Genomic DNA, 18,754 nt, shown 5'->3' with positions numbered 1-18,754 from the left:
AATGAGTACATGTAGATGTGTAGGAGACCTCAATGCTGATGTCCTTCAGTACACTAAGGATAGACCTTTAGTAGAATAACAAAAGTAGAGTTTTCTGACACATCCAGTAGACATCTACAATAGATGTATAGTAGTTATCTAATAGATATAAGAAACTAACACAGAAGAAACAAATGAACTATACACATTAGAACATCTCATATCCATGCTCATACTTTCACTTTTCTTCATGGTGTGTCACTCTGACATGAACTCATGTGTTGAGCAGAAATTCAACTCTGCATCACTAAAAGGTCACTTTGTCCTCAGATCCAGTCAGACAGGTTTTCCTATTTCTGTTGAAGCTGAAAGAACAGCAGAGAGTTTAGACAAGAAACATCAACACAAGTTCAGTTTGTGATGCTGTAGTTATTGTTTTGATTGTTTATTTAAATCCTGAAAATAATGAAATAATACAATTCTAATCATTACAAATATATGAAACTCATTTCAGATATCCAGTTATACATTGACTAGAAAATAAAGAAACAATAACGATGAAATAAGATGAATCCATCTACCAGACAGTGTTATTACTTATGATCATAAATAGAGGTATTTGCAGTCATGTTTACAGTAAACACACACAGCATGCAGCAAGCTTCATCCAGTGTGGGTTCCTAGACAAGACCCTTCAACCTATTACCCACGGGGGGGGGGGGGGGGGGGGGGGGGGGTGGCAGAGCCTGTGCCTCCCTGTGCCGGTCCCCAGCCCGGTTAAAATACAGGGTTGTATGAGGAAGGGCATCCAACGTAAAACTCTCTGCCAAACCAAATGTGTGGATCAATGAAAGCTGATTTACTGTGGCGACCCATAGCAGGATGCGCTAATAGATGAACAACAACTTTGTTAAATAGAATGAATATCAAATAAAGTCAAATAGTTTGATTAGTCGCTTGAAAAAGAGTGGGAATAAGGAAACTCATAATCTGACCCCTGTTGTGTTATTCTTTGTATACAGATATTTTAAATAGTTACTATAATCCAGTCCTGATCAGATCAGGATCAGATTATTTATCTGGTTATACAATGAAGTGCTTATTGATTATCCTCAGAAAAGATTCTTAAATCATTTTAGTAAACATTATGAATGACATGTCAGGTAACAGATACGTAAAACTCATTGACTATCATCAGCATACATTATTATTATTCTTTAGACAAACACACAGTGTTTCACCAGGACACAGAAACACACAGCAGCAGATCAGCCTCCATTCTCTGCTGCTCTCTGACTCCAGGAAAAAGCTTCAAGTCTGCAGAAGAAGCCGAGGAAGATGAAAGCAGAACCATGGAGGCGGAGCTTTTCTTCAGCTCCTCCTCAGCTTGAAGATCCTCATCCTCATCTTCATCCTTCTTGCAGCTGGAGAACATGATCATCCAGATGTTTGTTCCTGCAGCTTTGACTGCTTTTCCCCTCATCTCCCTGGAATGGACGGATTCTGCTTAATCCTCTAATTATTGGAGAGTCTCCTCTCAGACTGATGAAGACTCCTCCTCCTCCTCAGTCTGTTTGACCAATGAGGCTGTTTGTTACCACAGCAAGAACAATACAGTTCAGAAAAAACTCGGCCTAAAAACATCTAACACTTTTTTAAAAAGGGTTGTTATAACCATAAACTTGATATGAAAGACCTCAGTCTTGACTTTGAACATCTAAATATTGTTGACTGAAAACCTTAACATCTCTGCTTTGATTTTAAACCACAGTTTATTCAATAAAGTAGAAACTATTTCTGTTAGAAAATGTTTCCAATGAAAATGAAATGTTTGCTTGAATGTCCAGATTACAGCAGCAGAAAATCCCAACAGATCAAGTTTATTCTCCAGACTCACTAAAGCAGTTGGTGACAAACATTTGATCATCAAGTCAGAAACTTCCTGGTTGTCTTGGAAAGACTAACCAGATAGAAAGTTGGAACAGTGGATTTGATATTTTGTTAATTTTTGAAGGTTTTCTTTTAGATAAATGGACTCAAAAGAAATATAAAGTGAAATCAAATGACAGTATATTCCAGACACTTTGGTTCAGGAAGACCACAGAGTTTCAAGACAGAAAAGTCTTGTTTTGATTATGACACAGATTTCCATATAAACACACCATCACAGGATGCTCACTCTCTCTCTCTCTGTTTCTCTCTTTCTCTCTCTCTCTCTCTCTCTCTCTCTCTCTCTCTCTCTCTCTGTCATTGAGTTAGAAGAAGGAAAACGGGAGACACCTGCTGGCTCTGTTTTGGAAGTGCAAAAAGAGAAGGAACTTCACATCAGCTGTAAAATATAAGAAGAATGTCACAGGAAAATATTAAACTTGAATTCTTGTTTCTTTGCTCTTGTTATGTTTCTTCTGACTTTTATGCATTTTATATATTTTTCATTTAATCATTGAGGGAAATTTGCTTTTTGTTTATTATGATTTCGCAATTATTACCTTTTTAATTTTAACTAAAGTTGTATTTGTTATTATTTTCTTTAAAGGCAATTTTGAGAATTCTTTGCTTAAAGTTTTATTTTATTCTCTTTTTCTGTTCATTTTAATGTTTTCTTGGTACATTAGATACTTTTAAAAAATGTGTTTAAAGCTCTTCAGTCTTCCCTGCATTTTAGTCAAATCTGAAAATAGCTGTTAATTTCGGTGTAATAACGTCATACGATTTCAAAAAATTGTTTATACATATCTGAACTTTCTTTTAGCTTTTCATAAATTTTGTATTTTAGCATATAAGCAAATAAAGTTTCTTATTGTATAAATACTGGAGACACAGCAAAGCATTGCAAAACACAGTATACAATATTATAAGGAATGAATCAAGTCACAAATCTGTATTCGATTTAATTTCTGAGAAAGACAGAAATACTGGGAAGAGTATGTTGAGTATGAACGTGTGTAGATTTACTCCAGGCCAGCTGGTGGCGCTAAAGCACCATGACGCTGTTTACCAACTAAAGAAGAACAGCACGAGGCGCTAGCAGCGTTAGCTTGTTAGCAGGCTAGCAGCGTTAGCTTGTGTTAAGAGGTCGGTGGTGTTTTGTTGGGACGTTTGTGAGGTTTTTGGACAGAAAGGACGATACGTGGTTCGTGTGGGAACTCTCAGCATTTTCCAAAGTGTCGTAAATGAGTGAAGAAGTGTTGAACGGAAAGACAACGTGGATTGTTGTGATTGTGAGACTAGCAGATGATGATCGATCGGAGCTGCAGTGAAGAGGACGGCGGTGTTTGTGGGAGTTGGAGCTGAAGATCGGAGCAGGAACCATGTCTTCAGAACCTCAGGAAGGTTCTGTCAGAGAACAACGTTCTGCTGCTGAAGGAACCATCGTCCAGAACGAGGAGGAGCTCTGTCGTCAGCGCAGACTGCTGGATAGCAGCTGGAACCCGCAGCTTCAGCTACACATTGCAGGTTTGTTCACTGCATCCACCTGCAGACAAATAGATAAATTAACGTTCTTGTTTTCCTCGTCTGAGCTGCTATCTGGATCCAAACTCAGTTGTTGTTGTTGTTAAACAAGAGAAATAGTCATACTTAAAAGCTCAAACTTTAATGACAAATGCGTTGGTTCTGAAGTGCAAATCATTCAACAAATCACTTGATACAAAAACATTTTTAAGATCACAACGACAAAAAAAAAAGTTAGAAAGCAGTAATACATTTCAGAAAACAAAACAAAATTTCAGAAAACAAAATTTAAAAAACAAAAATGGAAAAAACATTTCATCCATCCATCCATCTTCCTCCGCTTATCCGGAACCGGGTCGCGGTGGCAGCAGTCTAAGCAGAGATGCCCAGACTTCCTTCGCCCCGCCACTTCCTCCAGCTCCTCTGGGGGAACCCCAAGGCCTTCCCAGGCCAGCCGAGAGACGTGATCTCTCCAGTGTGTCCTGGGTCTTCCCCGGGGCCTCCATCCAGTGGGACAGGAGGCATCCGGACTACATGCCCGACCGAGCCACCTCAACTACTTCCTTTCGATGTGGAAGAGAAGTGGTTCTACTCCGAGCTTCTCCCACTATCGCTAAGGGAGCGCCCAGCCACCCTACGGAGGAAGCTCATTTCAGCCGCTTGTATTCAGGACCTCGTTCTTTCGGTCATGACCCATAGCTCATGACCATAGGTGAGTATTGGAACAAAGATCAACCGGTAAATTGATAGCTTTGCTTTTCGGCTCAGCTCTCTCTTCACTACAACGGACCGATGTAGCGACCGCATAACTACGGACGCCGCTCCAATGCGCCTGTCAATCTCACGCTCCGGTCTTCCCTCGTGAACAAGACCCCAAAGTATTTAAACTCCTCCACCTGGGGCAGGGACACTCTACCCACCGAGAGATGGCAAACTGCCTTTCTCCGGTCGAGAAGTATGGCCTCAGATTTAGCGGCGCTGGCCCTCATCCCAGCCGCTTCACACTCGGCCGCAAACCGCCCTAATGCACGCTGGAGGTCCAGGCTCGATGAAGCCAACAGGGCAACATCATCTACAAAAAGCAGAGAGGAAATCCTGTGGTCCCCAAACCAGGAAAAAACATTTCAGAAAACAAAATTAATTTCCCCAAAACAAAATGAAATATTAAAAAAGGAAAAACATTTCAGAAGACAAATTTAATTTCCACAAAACAAAATGTTCAAAAATAAAAAACATTGCCATACCGGAAGAGGCGGGTACTATGGGACAACGCTGATTGGATGATGATTTTTGTCAATTATTTGAACTGAACTTTATTTTAAATGAAGCGATGCCTGTATAGGTACAATAACTGTTCAGCTTAAAACAACCGTTCGGGGTCCTTCGAGTAGTGCTGATGTCACATTATGTGATTGGTTGTCCGTTGTTCCGATGACGTGTCAGATAGTAATTGGTCTGGACAAATTATGATACTACCATAGAAGAAGAAGAAAAAATAAAAAGTCTGTTGTAAACAAGCAGAGCTCCGACACAGAGCCAGATTATCTATAGTGTTTGGTCTTCTCCGGACCAAACACTGTAACAAAGCACCTTCCCTGCTAACGAACACGAAGCTACGAGAATCCAGGTGCTCTGCTTAGACGCGGTCCACTCTGTGGAGCAGCAGGTTCATGCTCCATGCTACATAGTTTGTCCAAGTGGGGCCACCGTAGTGTGACGTTATCCTCAGTCAAAAGGACCGCGAACGGTTATTGCAGGCCGAGTAGTTACGGTACCTACACCGGATGTCATCCTCCAAACAACAATGTACCATAATAATCCATACATTTCCCATTAACATATTCAATAAAAAAGGTAGCAAAAGGATAATGAAGGTTTACATTTTTTTTTTTAAATATTTCGTCTGAAGCAGAACGGTCACCCGGAAGTAGTTTTTGTGGATGACGTCCGTTCAACAGGTTAACAATGAAAGGTAGAAGACCAAAGGATAAAACGTAAACTTAAACGTTAATCTTTGAATATTCAGCGGATGTGATGACAGAATGCACACAGAAATATCAACAACACCAACTAGGTTTACAAATGTTTCCAAATGTCTGTGAGAGGATTCTGTCAGAAGAAGCAGCGGCGAAGAAACAGATGTTATAGACGCAGATCAGGAAATGCAGTCCCGTCATCCACAGATAAGGTATGGAGGCACATTTGTTTGATCTAATAAATGTAGCGTTAAACGTGATTTCTAGGTGGGTGTTAACAGACAGATCCAAGATCCTTCAGTCATACGTTAATGACAGGTTACCTCATCAGTTGGAGAGGGGGGTCACGTGGGCAGGATTCTCAGACAGGTGTACCAGCCGCATAAATCAGCAAAGCTGTCAGGTAAACTGCAGCAGTTTGTGTCTCCGAATAACATTTATGAATGCTTCTTATTCACACTTATCAAGATCTGTGACTTTAGAGTGTGTCAGTGCACAGAAACATGACAGTAAATGACTGGATGTGCACATCATCAGACGTGTCCAAGTGTGTAACTAGTCTTAAAAAAAACATTTTAGTTTTTCAGGCAGAGGAGGAATACCAACGTGTTTTAGAATTTATTTGTATAAAACTGAAATAATGTATTTTAATCTGAGTTTGGTGTTTTGACCCCTCCCTAATGAATTTGTGGTATAACCTGTTTTCTACTCATTTTGATGAACTCGACTTTTTCCTGAATGAAAGATGAACAGAAGCTGGTTTTGTGTCAGGGATTTCATTGGAGCTGGAGCCCAGTGCAGAGGAAGTTGCAAGCATGTATGAGCAGGAACTGGGGTCCCTTACCTGTGCATCTTCCTCTGGAGTGGATCTGTTCTCAACAGAACACAACAGATGTGATGCTGAGCAGCTATGTGGACAGAATTTCCCTGACATGACTCTTTGATATAGTTGTTTAACACAAGCAGACTTTTCCCTGATGCATTTTTTCATCTAATAAATGTGACTGACAGGTACGCTGACTAAATGCTGAATGTAAACGTAACATTTGATTGACTGCATGAAGAAGCCCATAAAGGAAAATCCACAACTGTTTTTTTGTTTCTGTTATTATAAAACATATTCATGTTAAGTTTGTAATAAATATACTGCATTGCTATAAAAAAATTTGTTTATTTTCATATCCATTATTACAATCCTCATGTTCATTGACAAAGAAACATTTCTAAACAGCAGCTTTGAAAATCAATCATCAACTTTGTTAATAAAGCTTTAAAACCTAAAACGGTAAAGATGGAAAAACTCCTAAATGAAGCAATTTTAACATGAACATTTTAAACTGGAGTTTTGCTTAAAGGAACATTAAGTTGTTTGGAGTTGTACAAGAATTTGAAGCGATTCCTCATAAATGTGGTTTTCCAGATCATCAGCCCGACGCTAAAGGCAGGAAAGGCTCGTCTTTCACTCCCCAATGCATCCTTTACAACCAATCAGGCTTATGCAGCAGTTTAAAAAAATATTTTTTTTTTCCAAAGGACCTGCAATTAAAAAAGTTAGATATTAAGGTTAAATAATATTTAATGATTACATTGCACATAAATCATGGTGATTTTCCTGTATACTGCATGGTGAAATGAATGACTTTAGTCTTTTTGTATTTCCATGTAGAGATGCCATCTGTTCTTCTGTAGCACAAACTTTTCTGGATCTTTGATTTGAGAAACTTCACCTGCAGAAATGTCACATTTTAATTCAATTAAGTATTTTATGAACTTTTAAAGTTCACCTATTAAGTGTGTTTATGTATTTGCATGGTTCAAAACTATACAATGCACTTTAATATTGTTTCCATCATTACCTTATTTACTGATTTCAATTTTAAGTACATTTTAGATACACTGATGCCCAGTGGAGGTTCTACCCTGAATTACTCCCCGGGTGAGGACCTCCCCAGCCCCCCCACCCACCCCCATAGAGTCACTTTGTCCATGTCAACTGACATGTTTTATTGTCATTGAAATTAAGAAATTGATTTAAAAAAAAAAACGTTAATCAGAACTCTGCACCGCATTGTAACAGTTATCAGAACATAAAATAAAAGACCAAAAATACAGTAAGGTAGGAAAATATTAAATCAAATACAATATTGAATAAATAATATAAAATAAATATTATAAAGCACAAATATTTTATCACACTAATAACACAGTAAAATAAATATAAATGCAGCACTAAGAACAGAAAACATTAACTTAAACCTAGCCTTTCTAGTCTTCCTTGATGCAAACTCGTCAATAACGTCATCATATGAAATCTGCTCCCCTGCTGAATGAGTGATACCAACAACGGCAAGGTTTGTGAGTCACTCCTGAGACATTGTTGACCTTAGGTATGACTTGATCAACTTGAGTTTTGAAAAGCTCCTCTCTGTCTGAGCCACAGTAGCCGCGGTTACATGGGCAAAATATCTTGATCGGATCAATGGTCGGATTAGAATTCAACCGTGTACATGAGCACAGAAAACTTTTTTCCGATTATAACAAAAATAGCTCCCAGGAGAAGCTAACACGCGCTAACAACATTGGCCTTGTTTGATGAACACAAAATTCATGCGGGAAAAATGCCGCAATCTGCATCTTGGCTGCACGTAAATATGTACGAATAACATCAGCCTTTATTTAGTCAGGACACGACTGGAAACACAAATCCAGGTGATTGTTTGAACAGTTTCTAAGGACTAAGTGGCATTTCTGCTCTGAAAAGTTCACACACCGCCCCAAAGCCGATATTCTCCCATACATAACAAAACAGCAAAACTCACACGTAACAAAGCATCCTCCCTCCCCTCAAACACAAAGTTATGAATCCAGCTGCTCTGCTCAGAGACACAGTTAGCTCGGTTCACCAACACTCGAGCCCGGACCACGCAGGGTCTAGACGGTACGGGGCACGAAGCGCTCCTCCCCGGCACCCCTCTCGTGAGGTGTGTAAGAAAGGGGAGAGGCAAAGCGCCAGCGGGGTGAGAGCAGAGCGTCGCTTTGCACCGGGTGTCCGCACACCAGCCGGTCGGTCCTGTTCGAGCTTTCCAGAGAAAGCTCCAAAGCTTTCTGTGGAGCGAAACATCTGTCTATGCATGACGTTAAACCAGAGCAGAAGTGACACACAATTGTAATGAACCGTTATCATGAACAACGATCGGATAAACAATCAGCATAACTCGCCTATCTCGATCGGAAATAAATTTTGATCCGAACGAGTCTGATTGGGGCAGAGTATTCCGAACAGCGTGTTTACAAGACACATTTTTCTTCAGATCATGCGTTCTTTCCGATTACTTTTGCCCATGTAAACGCAGGTGGTGACTGGCAAGGTGAGTGCAATCCTGAGAGCAGTCGAAAGGTTGGGATGTATTTCTGATAGATCCTCATCAGACATGAAAGTGATAAACTCAAGGAGACTTACAGTCGTTTAACAAGTCCTGAACTCTCTACTGTCCAAATCACAGTTTCCTTCAAAATGCAGTATGTTGCCTAGTACCTCACATTGCTCCATCAGCTCCTCATCTGCAATATAGACCTTATGAAAAACATTTATGAATTGGAAATTTAAATTGTCATGCTCTATATCAATCTCTACTTCAGAGAAGACGAATTAGCTCATGTTTGCTGTCTTCAATCCTTTGTTTGGTACATTTTTAGTTATGACCTGTTAAATTATGTTTTGTCACCATAGAGTTGTAGTACATGGTAAATATTCATCTTTAAAACTACCTACAGATCTATGAAAATTCTATTGACTAATAATATAACCAAACATTTGTAAATAAAAAAGAAATAAACTTCAAACATGCAGGCTCAAAATTAACCCCTAAATCCTCCGTTAACTGGTAAAAAACATTTTGAAAATGTTTACGCTGCCACAAATGATAATTGAAATAATGGCCAGACTGCAGGTATTTGCCCCATTAGCATGTTATGGCAGCAGCAGCAGCAGCATGCTTCCATCACAGCTCATTTAGTATTTATGAACTAAGTATACAACAGCAAAACACAACAAAACCTTTGTGTTACAGCAGAGCAGGCAGAAACAAGGATCATAACTAATGTTACAAGTTAAGGCAGAGCAAATGTTTAAGAATAAAATCTTAAAAATGACGTTATTTGTAATGTTTGGGCTTACTTCAGTTTTGGTCATCGACCAAAAAAAAGTTTTCATTGCCAACGTTGTTTCAGGGCCAAATAGCATTAGAAAAAGTACATCTAGCTATGACAACATACCCTTTTCTTTATCTCTTTTCTCCTCTTCTTCTTTTCTTTTCTTCTTTTCTTTTCTCTCTAAATTGGGCACCAGATGGCTTTGACCTTTTTTCTCCATATTTCTGATGTTTTGGGCATTTAGCAATAACTGTCTTAATGAAGGCATCAAGTCTGTCAACTAAACCAACTGTCACGTTAGTGACAACATTCTTTTGTGTTCCCATTTTTTATTTGAGCATTTCACACAAAATTAACCCAAAAAAGCATGATTTCTTATACCTTTATTAAAATGTAGGTTATAGAATGTCACCGTAGGACTGACTTCTTCACACATTTCCAGCAGGAGCGCATGCAGCTGCAGTCAGGGGCGCCAATTCGCTACATGGCGGCACAGTCGCAGTTTTTTATTTTTTCATCAAGCACTGATTTTATTTATCGCCCCCCTTGAAAATGCCTAAAACTGCTACTGCTGATGCCATATAATTAGTTTGTAAATCACAGAATCAGGCTGGTTCAAAGCTTCTTCTGTCATGTTGTCACCGAAAACAGGAACAACTGGTCATGTAAAGATAGTTCGTCTGGCTCAATCGGGTTCTTTTTGCGCATCATTAAAAAAAAGCAACAATTATCTTATCAAAGTAGCACTTTTATTTCACATCCTCAAAATAACATCACCAGAGACATGTGACTGAAAAAAGAAAAGATCACAGAATTGATTCTTACCTGGAAAATGATGATAGCTGATAGCATGAGCCGCGCCGCCATAGACATTGACATTAGCGCGCAGCGTTCATCGTAAAAGTGCACACAAACTACTTCTGGGGGACTCTTGTGTGTCAGGTGAAAAGTTCATTAACAGTTTGCTTCATTTTTTATTTAATATGTAAATGGGAAATACGTGGATTATTATGGTACATTGTTGTTTGGACGATAAAATCCGGCATCGCTTCATTTAAAATACATTTCAGTTCACAATCACAATTACTTTATTGATTCCACACGTGGGAAAATTGTTTACCATAGCAACTGACATCAGAGTGAAAAAAAGACTAAGAATAATCTAAATAACAAGAACAAAAAAAGACAACGTAGCATAAATGCAAACAACAAGGTAGTATAATTTAAAAAGCTATTTACAGAACAGTGCAGGTAAAGAGATGTGCAAAAGAAATGTGCAAATGATTGACAAACAGCATCATCCAATCAGCGTTGTCCGATATTACCCGCCTCTTCTGGTTTGGATGACAAAAAAATAGATCAAGAATAAGTCAATAATAATAAATAATAATAATAAGTCAACAATAATAATAAATCAATAATGTCAATAAATTGTAAAAAGTCTTATGAAGGAATGAATTTCAGCATTTATCCAAGGAAATTACTTTTTGGAAGAGACACTCTTTCTGACAGGAGTAATTGTGTTTAAAATAGTTTCAAATAGTTTAGTTGGTAGCCTTTCACCTTACCAAGCAAGCTACCCAGACGCTATAACCCATTGGTTATTCCCGCTGCGCAGCTGAGAAATTCCTGCTATTTTTTCACCTATGTGAAAGGACCATCATTCATGTTTTAAAGCGAAATTAACGTAGTTAACGGATATTTGGATGAACACGTTTACAGTCACAGCTAGCATGGTGACACGCAGAGGACTGAATGTGGTTTGCAGATCCAATCAGATCAATGCTGGAGACAGAGGGGCGTGGCTACATCTGAGCCAAAGTAACCACTTCAATATTTGACCTTCTTGTTGTGCCAGAATTTGTTTCCCCTGTCGGGACATGACTTCTGGCATGGTTGATTTCTTTCATAGAAATCATATTTTGCCTCAAAAAGCATAACAAGCAGATGGCTATTTACTTTATTCTATATTTAATACTTCCATAATGATCACTTTTATAAATTGATCTTATTCTAAATTAGCAAAACAGATGTCTTCAAGTCTTAAAGTGCTTAGAATATGTGCATTATTCATTCACTCCTCATACATACTTGGTGATGGTAAGCTACTCATGTAGCCACAGCTGCCCTGGGGTAGACTGACAGAGGCATGGCTGCCAGTCCTGACCAGGACTGAAAGATTTATACACATTCACACAGTGGAGCCACACTGGAGGCAGGGAGGGTGAAGTGTCTTGCCCATGGTCACAACAATAGTTGACTGGGGGGATTGGGGATCGAACCACCAACCCTGTGATTTTTGACTGACCTCCTAAACCCTTGTCACCCCAAATATGAGAATAAACTCCCGAAAACTGCAAAATAAAGTACAGGCCTCACCATAAGTGAGGACACTCCTCTAAAAAGTACTAATTTAATCAGTAGCTCAAAGAACAGAAGAAACATTTCCAAACTTTCCACAATGTTGAGCTTATTGAACACTTCTTTAAGTCCATTACATGAAATTAAGGTTTATTATCTAACTTAGATCACATCATCTTCAGTTTCATTTCAATTGGTTGAAGCAAAAATGAATACACCCTGCAACCAAAAGTACTACATCTAGTATTTTGTATGAGCACCCTGATTTATAAGGACAGCACCAAGACTTTTGGGAATGGAATGAATGGTGACATGTTGGAACATCTATGTTTTTCCATTCTTCAAGAATAACCTCTTTTAGAGTCCGGATGCTGGATGGAGAGTGATGCTCAACTTGTCCTTCAGAATACCCCACAGGTATTGGATTGGGTTCAGATCAGGAGACATACTTGGCCATTCGATCACCTTCACCCTGTTCTTCCTCAGAAAATACAGCAGTAGTTTTAGAAGTGTGTTTTGGATCATTGTCATGTTGGAAAAGCCCTCTACAACCAAGTGCATGAAGCTATGGCAGCAACTTCTCCTTCAGAATTGAGCAATACATTGTTGAGTTGATGATACCATCAATGAAATGCAGCTCCCCCAGACCAGCAGTACTCATGCAGCCCTTATAAGGACACTGCCAACACCATGTTTCACTGTAGGCACCAGGTATTTTTCTTCCAAATCCTCACCTTTGCAACATTATACAGTTTTCAAATCATTAATTCCACAAACAGTGATATTTGTCTAGTCACTCCAGAGTATTGAGTCCCAGTAGTCTTTATCTTTTTCAGCATGGGCCCTAGCAAATTCTAAGTGTGCTTTTTTGTGCATGTGCTCTAGGAGAGGCTTCCTATGTTGACAATAACCATGCATGCCATTCCTCTGCAGTGTGGGCCATATGGTGTTACAGGAAACTGTGTATCCAGTTTGGCTTTCTACTGCTTTAGCTAACTGCAGTGAACTTGCATGGAGATTTTCTTCAACCATTCTCATCAGAAGATGCTCCTGTCCTGATGACAGCCTGGACGTCTCTGTAAAATGGTTGCATTTCCATCTTTCCTACATTTTTGTATCACTTTTGCTATAGTAGTTTGACTGATATGTAAAGCTATGACCTTCTTGTAGCCCTCACCTTTTTTGTGCAAATAAATTATTTCCTTTCTCATATTTTGTGACATATCTTTTCCACAGCTGACAGCCTGAAATGGGACGGGCTTTTCTTTGATAAGAAATGTCCTTTTCTGCTCACTTGTGTGCTGGACACTTCCTAAATGTCACCTTCACTTTCCATGCTTTCTCCAGTTCTTCTCTGAATCCCTGGTATTTCTCCAGTTTCTTATGTTCCTTCTTCCTGATGTTCCCAGTGCTATTATGTTCATATATGAGCATATATTCCATGCTCATGTATATATATATATAAAATCATTTATGTATTGATTTTAAATTTTATTTATTATTGACAATCTTAAATAAGGAATGACATATTTAGTTAATAATTTTATGGCATGTATATTTATTTCAATTAGTCTCTTCTTGTCCTCCAGACTCCTCAGGCATTTTCTCCAATGATCACCGAGTTTATTGATGCTTGACAAAACCCGAAAGTCCTGGAAACTTATAAAAGGCTCCTCCATGTGTTTGTATCCCTGCAGTCCTTCCCCAGTATTGGATGACTGAAGATGAGGATCTCTGCAACCAGCGGATGAACTTCAGAGTGGAACAGGAGGAACCAGAACCTCCAGAGATTAAAGAAGAACGGCAAGATCCAGAACCTCCACGGATTAAAGAGGAACTGCAGGATCTAGAACCTCCACAGATTAAAGAGGAACTGCAGGATCTAGAACCTCCACAGATTAAAGAGGAACTGCAGGATTTAGAACCCCCACAGATTAAAGAGGAACCAGGGGAACTCTGCATCAGTCAGGATGAAGATCAGCTTGATCTGAAGCAGGAGACTGATACCTTGATGGAGATTCCTACTTATGAGGAAGATGAGAACAGTGAAGCAGAGCTAAACAATCAGCAGAGCTTAAATATAACTGATAGTCAGGATGAAGAAGGAAACCAACATGAAGAATCAACATCAACTACAGATGAAGAGACGGAATCAACATCAACAAATGAAGAGACAGATCCACAGAACAGAGATCAGAAGATGACAAGAGACAGAAGACATGTCCAAAGTGTGGATAGCTCTCACAATTCTGAAAGTGACTCTGTTATAAAAAATCCCAGCAAGACATCTTTGGTTAAGAAACACAAACAATCTCCAAAAGGAAATAGATCTACCTTTATAAAGTTGGGTAAAAGAAAAGGAATTATAAACAATATGTCAATGAGCACTGAGTCGGAAAGACCTTATGTCTGTCAAGAATGTGGTAAAAGCTTTGATTACTTGTATAAAGTCAGAGATCACATGAGAACTCATACAGGAGAGAAGCCTTTTCCTTGTAAAGACTGTGATGCAAGTTTTAGTCGTATATATAGTCTCAAAACACACATGAGAACTCACACAGGAGAGAAGCCTTTTGCTTGTGAAGAATGTGATAAAGGTTTTAGTCACATATCTGATCTCAAAAGACACATGAGAAGTCATACAGGAGAGAAGTCTTTTGCTTGTGAAGAATGTGATCAAAGTTTTAGTCAAATATCTGATGTAAAAAGACACATGCGAACTCATACAGGAGAGAAGCTTTATTCTTGTAAAGAATGTAAAAAATGTTTTAGTGAAATATATAATCTCAAAACACACATGAGAACTCATACAGGGGAGAAGCCTTTTACTTGTAAAGAATGTGATAAATGTTTTAATACAAAATCTGATCTCAAAAGACACATAAGAACTCATACAGGAGAGAAGTCTTTTTCTTGTGAAGAATGTAACAAAAGTTTTAGTTGTAACACTCATCTCAAAAGTCACATGATCACTCACACAGGAGAAAAGCCCCTTTTTTGTAAAGAATGTGATAAAAGATTCCGTTGTAACTTTAATCTCCAAAAACATATGAGAACTCACACAGGAGAAAAGCCCTTTTTTTGCAAAGCATGTGATAAAAGTTTTAGTTGTAGCAGTCATCTCAAAAGACACATGAGAACTCACACGGGAGAAAAGCCCTTCTTTTGTAAAGAATGTGATAAAAGTTTCCGTTGTAACTTTAATCTCCAAAAACACATGAGAACTCACACAGGAGAAAAGCCCTTTTTTTGCAAAGCATGTGATAAAAGTTTTAGTTGTAGCAGTCATCTCAAAAGACACATGAAAACTCACACAGGAGAAAAGCCCTTCTTTGTGTAGAGAACGTGATAATAGTTTCAGTTGTAAATTTAATCTCCAAACACATATGAGAACTCATTCGGAAGAGAATTCTTTTTCTAGTCAAAAATGAATTTAGTGAAAATTGCCAACTTAAGAAACAAAGGAAAACTAGAAGTAGCTGCAGTTCTAGAAGAAAATGCAGGCTTGAATGCTATATTGCTGAATGAAAAAGAAACTTAATGGGTAATAATTTGCACAAAAAACAATTGAATAAAGAAATTATCAAAGTTAATCATAAAAAAGTGAAAACAGCACAATAACAAAAAATATACTTCTGTGAGAAATGCCAACGCCAGGTCTCACACCAGCGAGCTTTTGCTTCAAGGATTCCCCATGTATTTCAATGGAGGCAAAAATCCTCAAGATCCTGGATGTTCTTGAAAAATTCAAGAATTTGAAGGACCAAAAGCTATAGCATGGAAAAGCTGCAAGAGCTAAACATTTTAATATTTGAAAGAGTGTGAAAATGTTTATGCATGGATGAATTGGACTGTGACTGAAAAGCGCTTTGGGCCTTTGAAAAAAGGTAGAAAGCACTATATAAGTATACATTTTTTACCATTTGAATGTTTGAAATAGCTGAAAAATTGTAGAAGGATTATCATCCTTTTTTGACAAATACCTTAATTTCCAGACTATAAAGCGCACCCGATTATAAGCCACAACCACCCATTTCTTTTGTACATACACAAGCCGTGTCAGTGTACAAGCCGCATGCATTACACAATATGGTCAGCCTGATAAATCACGTCCTGACTCCCAGAACGAGTGTAATTCATTACCACACTGTGGGAGGAGACAGCCTTGCCTCAGGCTCATGTATTTGAATACACCCACATCTGCCAAACAGCATGCACCTATATTCTGTTCACAAGTTCCTCGGTTATGGTTTTTTTTATTTTATTTTTTTTATTTTTTTTACTTATTGACAATCTAGTTATCATACATAAAATTGCAAACAGTAACCATATAATCAACATTACATCCCTCAGTTATGATGAGGAAATTCACATCCGCAATACCCCATTTCCCATGAGTCTTAGGGGCTAAAGGCGGGTCTAACCCGGATCGCCACACTGTTGCACGTGTTTAAGAATGAGCAAGGAACAGCAGTGGATGGAGGGGCGAACGGAAGAACAGCTCTCCTTCCGCTTGTGTCGCGGCAGCGTTATGGGAGTAACAGGGCTGGTTAAAAAAACACCAGTAAAATAAAACAGCGGCGACTGAAAAGCGCGCGCCTCAGCGCGGTGTGTGCGTCAGAAGTTTCCTTCCACAACAAACACTGTTGCTCCGCGGACGGCTCTGCGCTCCGCACTTGCCAAGCGTGCTCCTTGTCTCCCCTTCCTATCTTCTCCGACACCCCTGGCCAGGGTGGCTCCAGGGAGTAGCGCTTCATCCCCATTGCGCCGGTGGACCGAGCAAATCGTGTCTGTGCAGAGCAATCAGACTTAATACTGAACGTTTTGTGGATGCAGGGCGGATGCGTTGTTACGTGTATGAGCCATCAGACTGCCATCGGCAGTGTCTCCAGCTCACACACGTCTCCAGCTCACACAGAGGCTGTGAGCTTTTCAAAGCAAAATTCCGCTCAGTCCTTAGAAACAGTTTAAACGACCACGTCAATTTGTGTTTCCAGTCGTGTCCCGACAAAATAAAGGCTGATGTTATTCCCACATATTTACGTGCAGGCCAGCAGCAGATTGCAGCTTTTCCGTCAGCAGCTGACCGGCTTTTCCAAACCCGTTGGTGATGGTGGATTTTTTCACGCTGCTTTTAACGATTGCTTTTAACTTGAAAGCTGCGTCATATTGTAGTGGCGATCACGTGCACGTTGGGTTTAATGGCGCCAAAGGATTCTGGGATGCGGCTGGGCATGCGTGTTTCTTTTTGTTGAACCATGACTAAAGTGTCGAAGACCTGAAGTGAGGTCCATGCTGTTTGGCTGCTTAGAGGTGTGTTGAAAAATAAATGACTTGTTGCTTGGAGTTGGAAAGAGAATTCAAACCATACACTGAGTCCGAAAGTACGTACATGGTGGCCGCCAATTAAATCCATAAATTAGCCGCGTCACTGAATAAGCCGCAGGGCTGTCAGCGCAGGAAAAAAGTAGCGGCTTATAGTCCGGAAATTACGGTATAAACTTTTTTGCACCCAATGAGTGGTGTGAGCAGGCATTCTTTTTTTTTTTTTGTCATTTCCCAACACTTCTGGGTCTAAAACAATCTGTTGGTGCACTGTTTACACAAACAGCTGTTTGTGTATTCATTTTTTTTTCCAACGTCTGACGTTTGGAGGTTTTTTTATTATCATCTATAAACCACAAATAACAAAATCCATACAATAAAGGTTTGATACATTATTCTATACAATGAGTTTTAATGTTTAAATTGATTTATAAAAAATGCTTAACTTCAATTTGTTTTTTATAGATGAACCTGTAAATAGAAATATGTTGTTTTTGAAGGTCATAGTTTAATCTTCAACTCTTGAACGGCTTCATTGTGGTTGTGGTTTATGCTGATGCAATGTGTATGTTGTCTTTGCCTTTGTAACCATGACAATAATGGAAATATTTTGTTTCATTCTAACACTTTTTATGTAATCAGGGAACACTTCATTATAGTTTTTAAAAAGCAGCGACTGCCATTTAGATTTTTTGGGTCATATGAGCAAATAATTTCTTTGGGAAAAGATTTTCCCCAAAATGTATTCAGGAAGAGGTGAATAAAGAACCAGACTTCTTGTGATTCCAGACTGTTCTTGCGATTCATGTTTTCTTGCAGAAATTAGAACTGTTCCTCTGTTCTATATGGTTCTCAGTGTTTTGTTCCAATCTTTATTGTAAAAAATAAAGTGGATGTGAACATCAGTCAGAAGTGTGGAGACTTTGCCACAGTTTAGGTTTCTGCTGTTTGTTGGTTTTTTGCAGGTTCCAAAGCTGGACTTCTTAGGTCCAGTTCTGACTGCTGAACTCAGGACTGAGGTGAGATCACAGAGCTCCGTCAGAAAGTGTGAAGAAGACTGAAGCAAACAAACTGCTTCTCTGTGGTTTTTGCATCAGCCCTGGAAAGGTTGCCAGTCTGGCGCAGGGTAGAATGTCCACAATCACACAAATTCACTCTCACACCTATGGACAATTTAAAGTTGCCAATTGACCTATGGAGCATGTTTTTGGACAGCTGGGACTTGAACTGAGGGCCTTCTTGCTGTGAGGCAAGAGCGCTAACCACTCCGCCACCGTGCAGCCCTGTGATATGGAGTCTATATAAAGAGTATACGCCCATCAGCCAGAGATTAGGATTAAAGTCAGGGGAGTTTAAAAATGCTTCCTGGAATACCCCCCTGAACTTGCATACTCTGGGTATGTCGGTTCCAAAAGACCGGATATGAGTTAGCGTACTTACGCTCGACTTGGTAACCCTGGGTTAATGCACGTGCACAGCAAGTACTTAAAAGAAATTCTCAATAGATC

At 39.2% G+C, this 18,754-nt stretch overlaps 1 protein-coding gene across 1 annotated transcript; it reads left to right on the top strand.

The window, feature by feature from the left end:
* The first annotated feature begins 2,974 nt into the window (after window positions 1–2,974).
* LOC110016084 (uncharacterized) lies at window positions 2,975–18,151 on the top strand. Its single transcript, XM_078936649.1, has 2 exons — window positions 2,975–3,435; window positions 13,619–18,151. Exons 1-2 carry the CDS (start codon window positions 3,291–3,293, stop codon window positions 15,259–15,261), a joined length of 1,788 nt encoding a protein of 595 aa, XP_078792775.1. The 5' UTR covers window positions 2,975–3,290; the 3' UTR covers window positions 15,262–18,151.
* The last annotated feature ends 603 nt before the right edge of the window (window positions 18,152–18,754 follow it).

The sequence above is a fragment of the Oryzias latipes genome, chromosome 2, assembly GCF_053564925.1.
Source record: "Oryzias latipes strain Hd-rR chromosome 2, Olatipes_Hd-rR_3.1".
Classification (NCBI taxonomy): Eukaryota; Metazoa; Chordata; class Actinopteri; order Beloniformes; family Adrianichthyidae; genus Oryzias; species Oryzias latipes.
This window is presented reverse-complemented; position numbering and strand designations above follow the sequence as displayed.

Excerpts from the sequence above, each read along its gene's own strand:
- LOC110016084 (XM_078936649.1), top strand. The coding sequence starts at position 3,291 with ATGTCTTCAGAACCTCAGGAAGGTTCTGTCAGAGAACAACGTTCTGCT. Across the intron at positions 3,436-13,618 it reads GCTTCAGCTACACATTGCAG|TCCTTCCCCAGTATTGGATG; the intron begins GTTTGTTCACTG and ends GTATCCCTGCAG.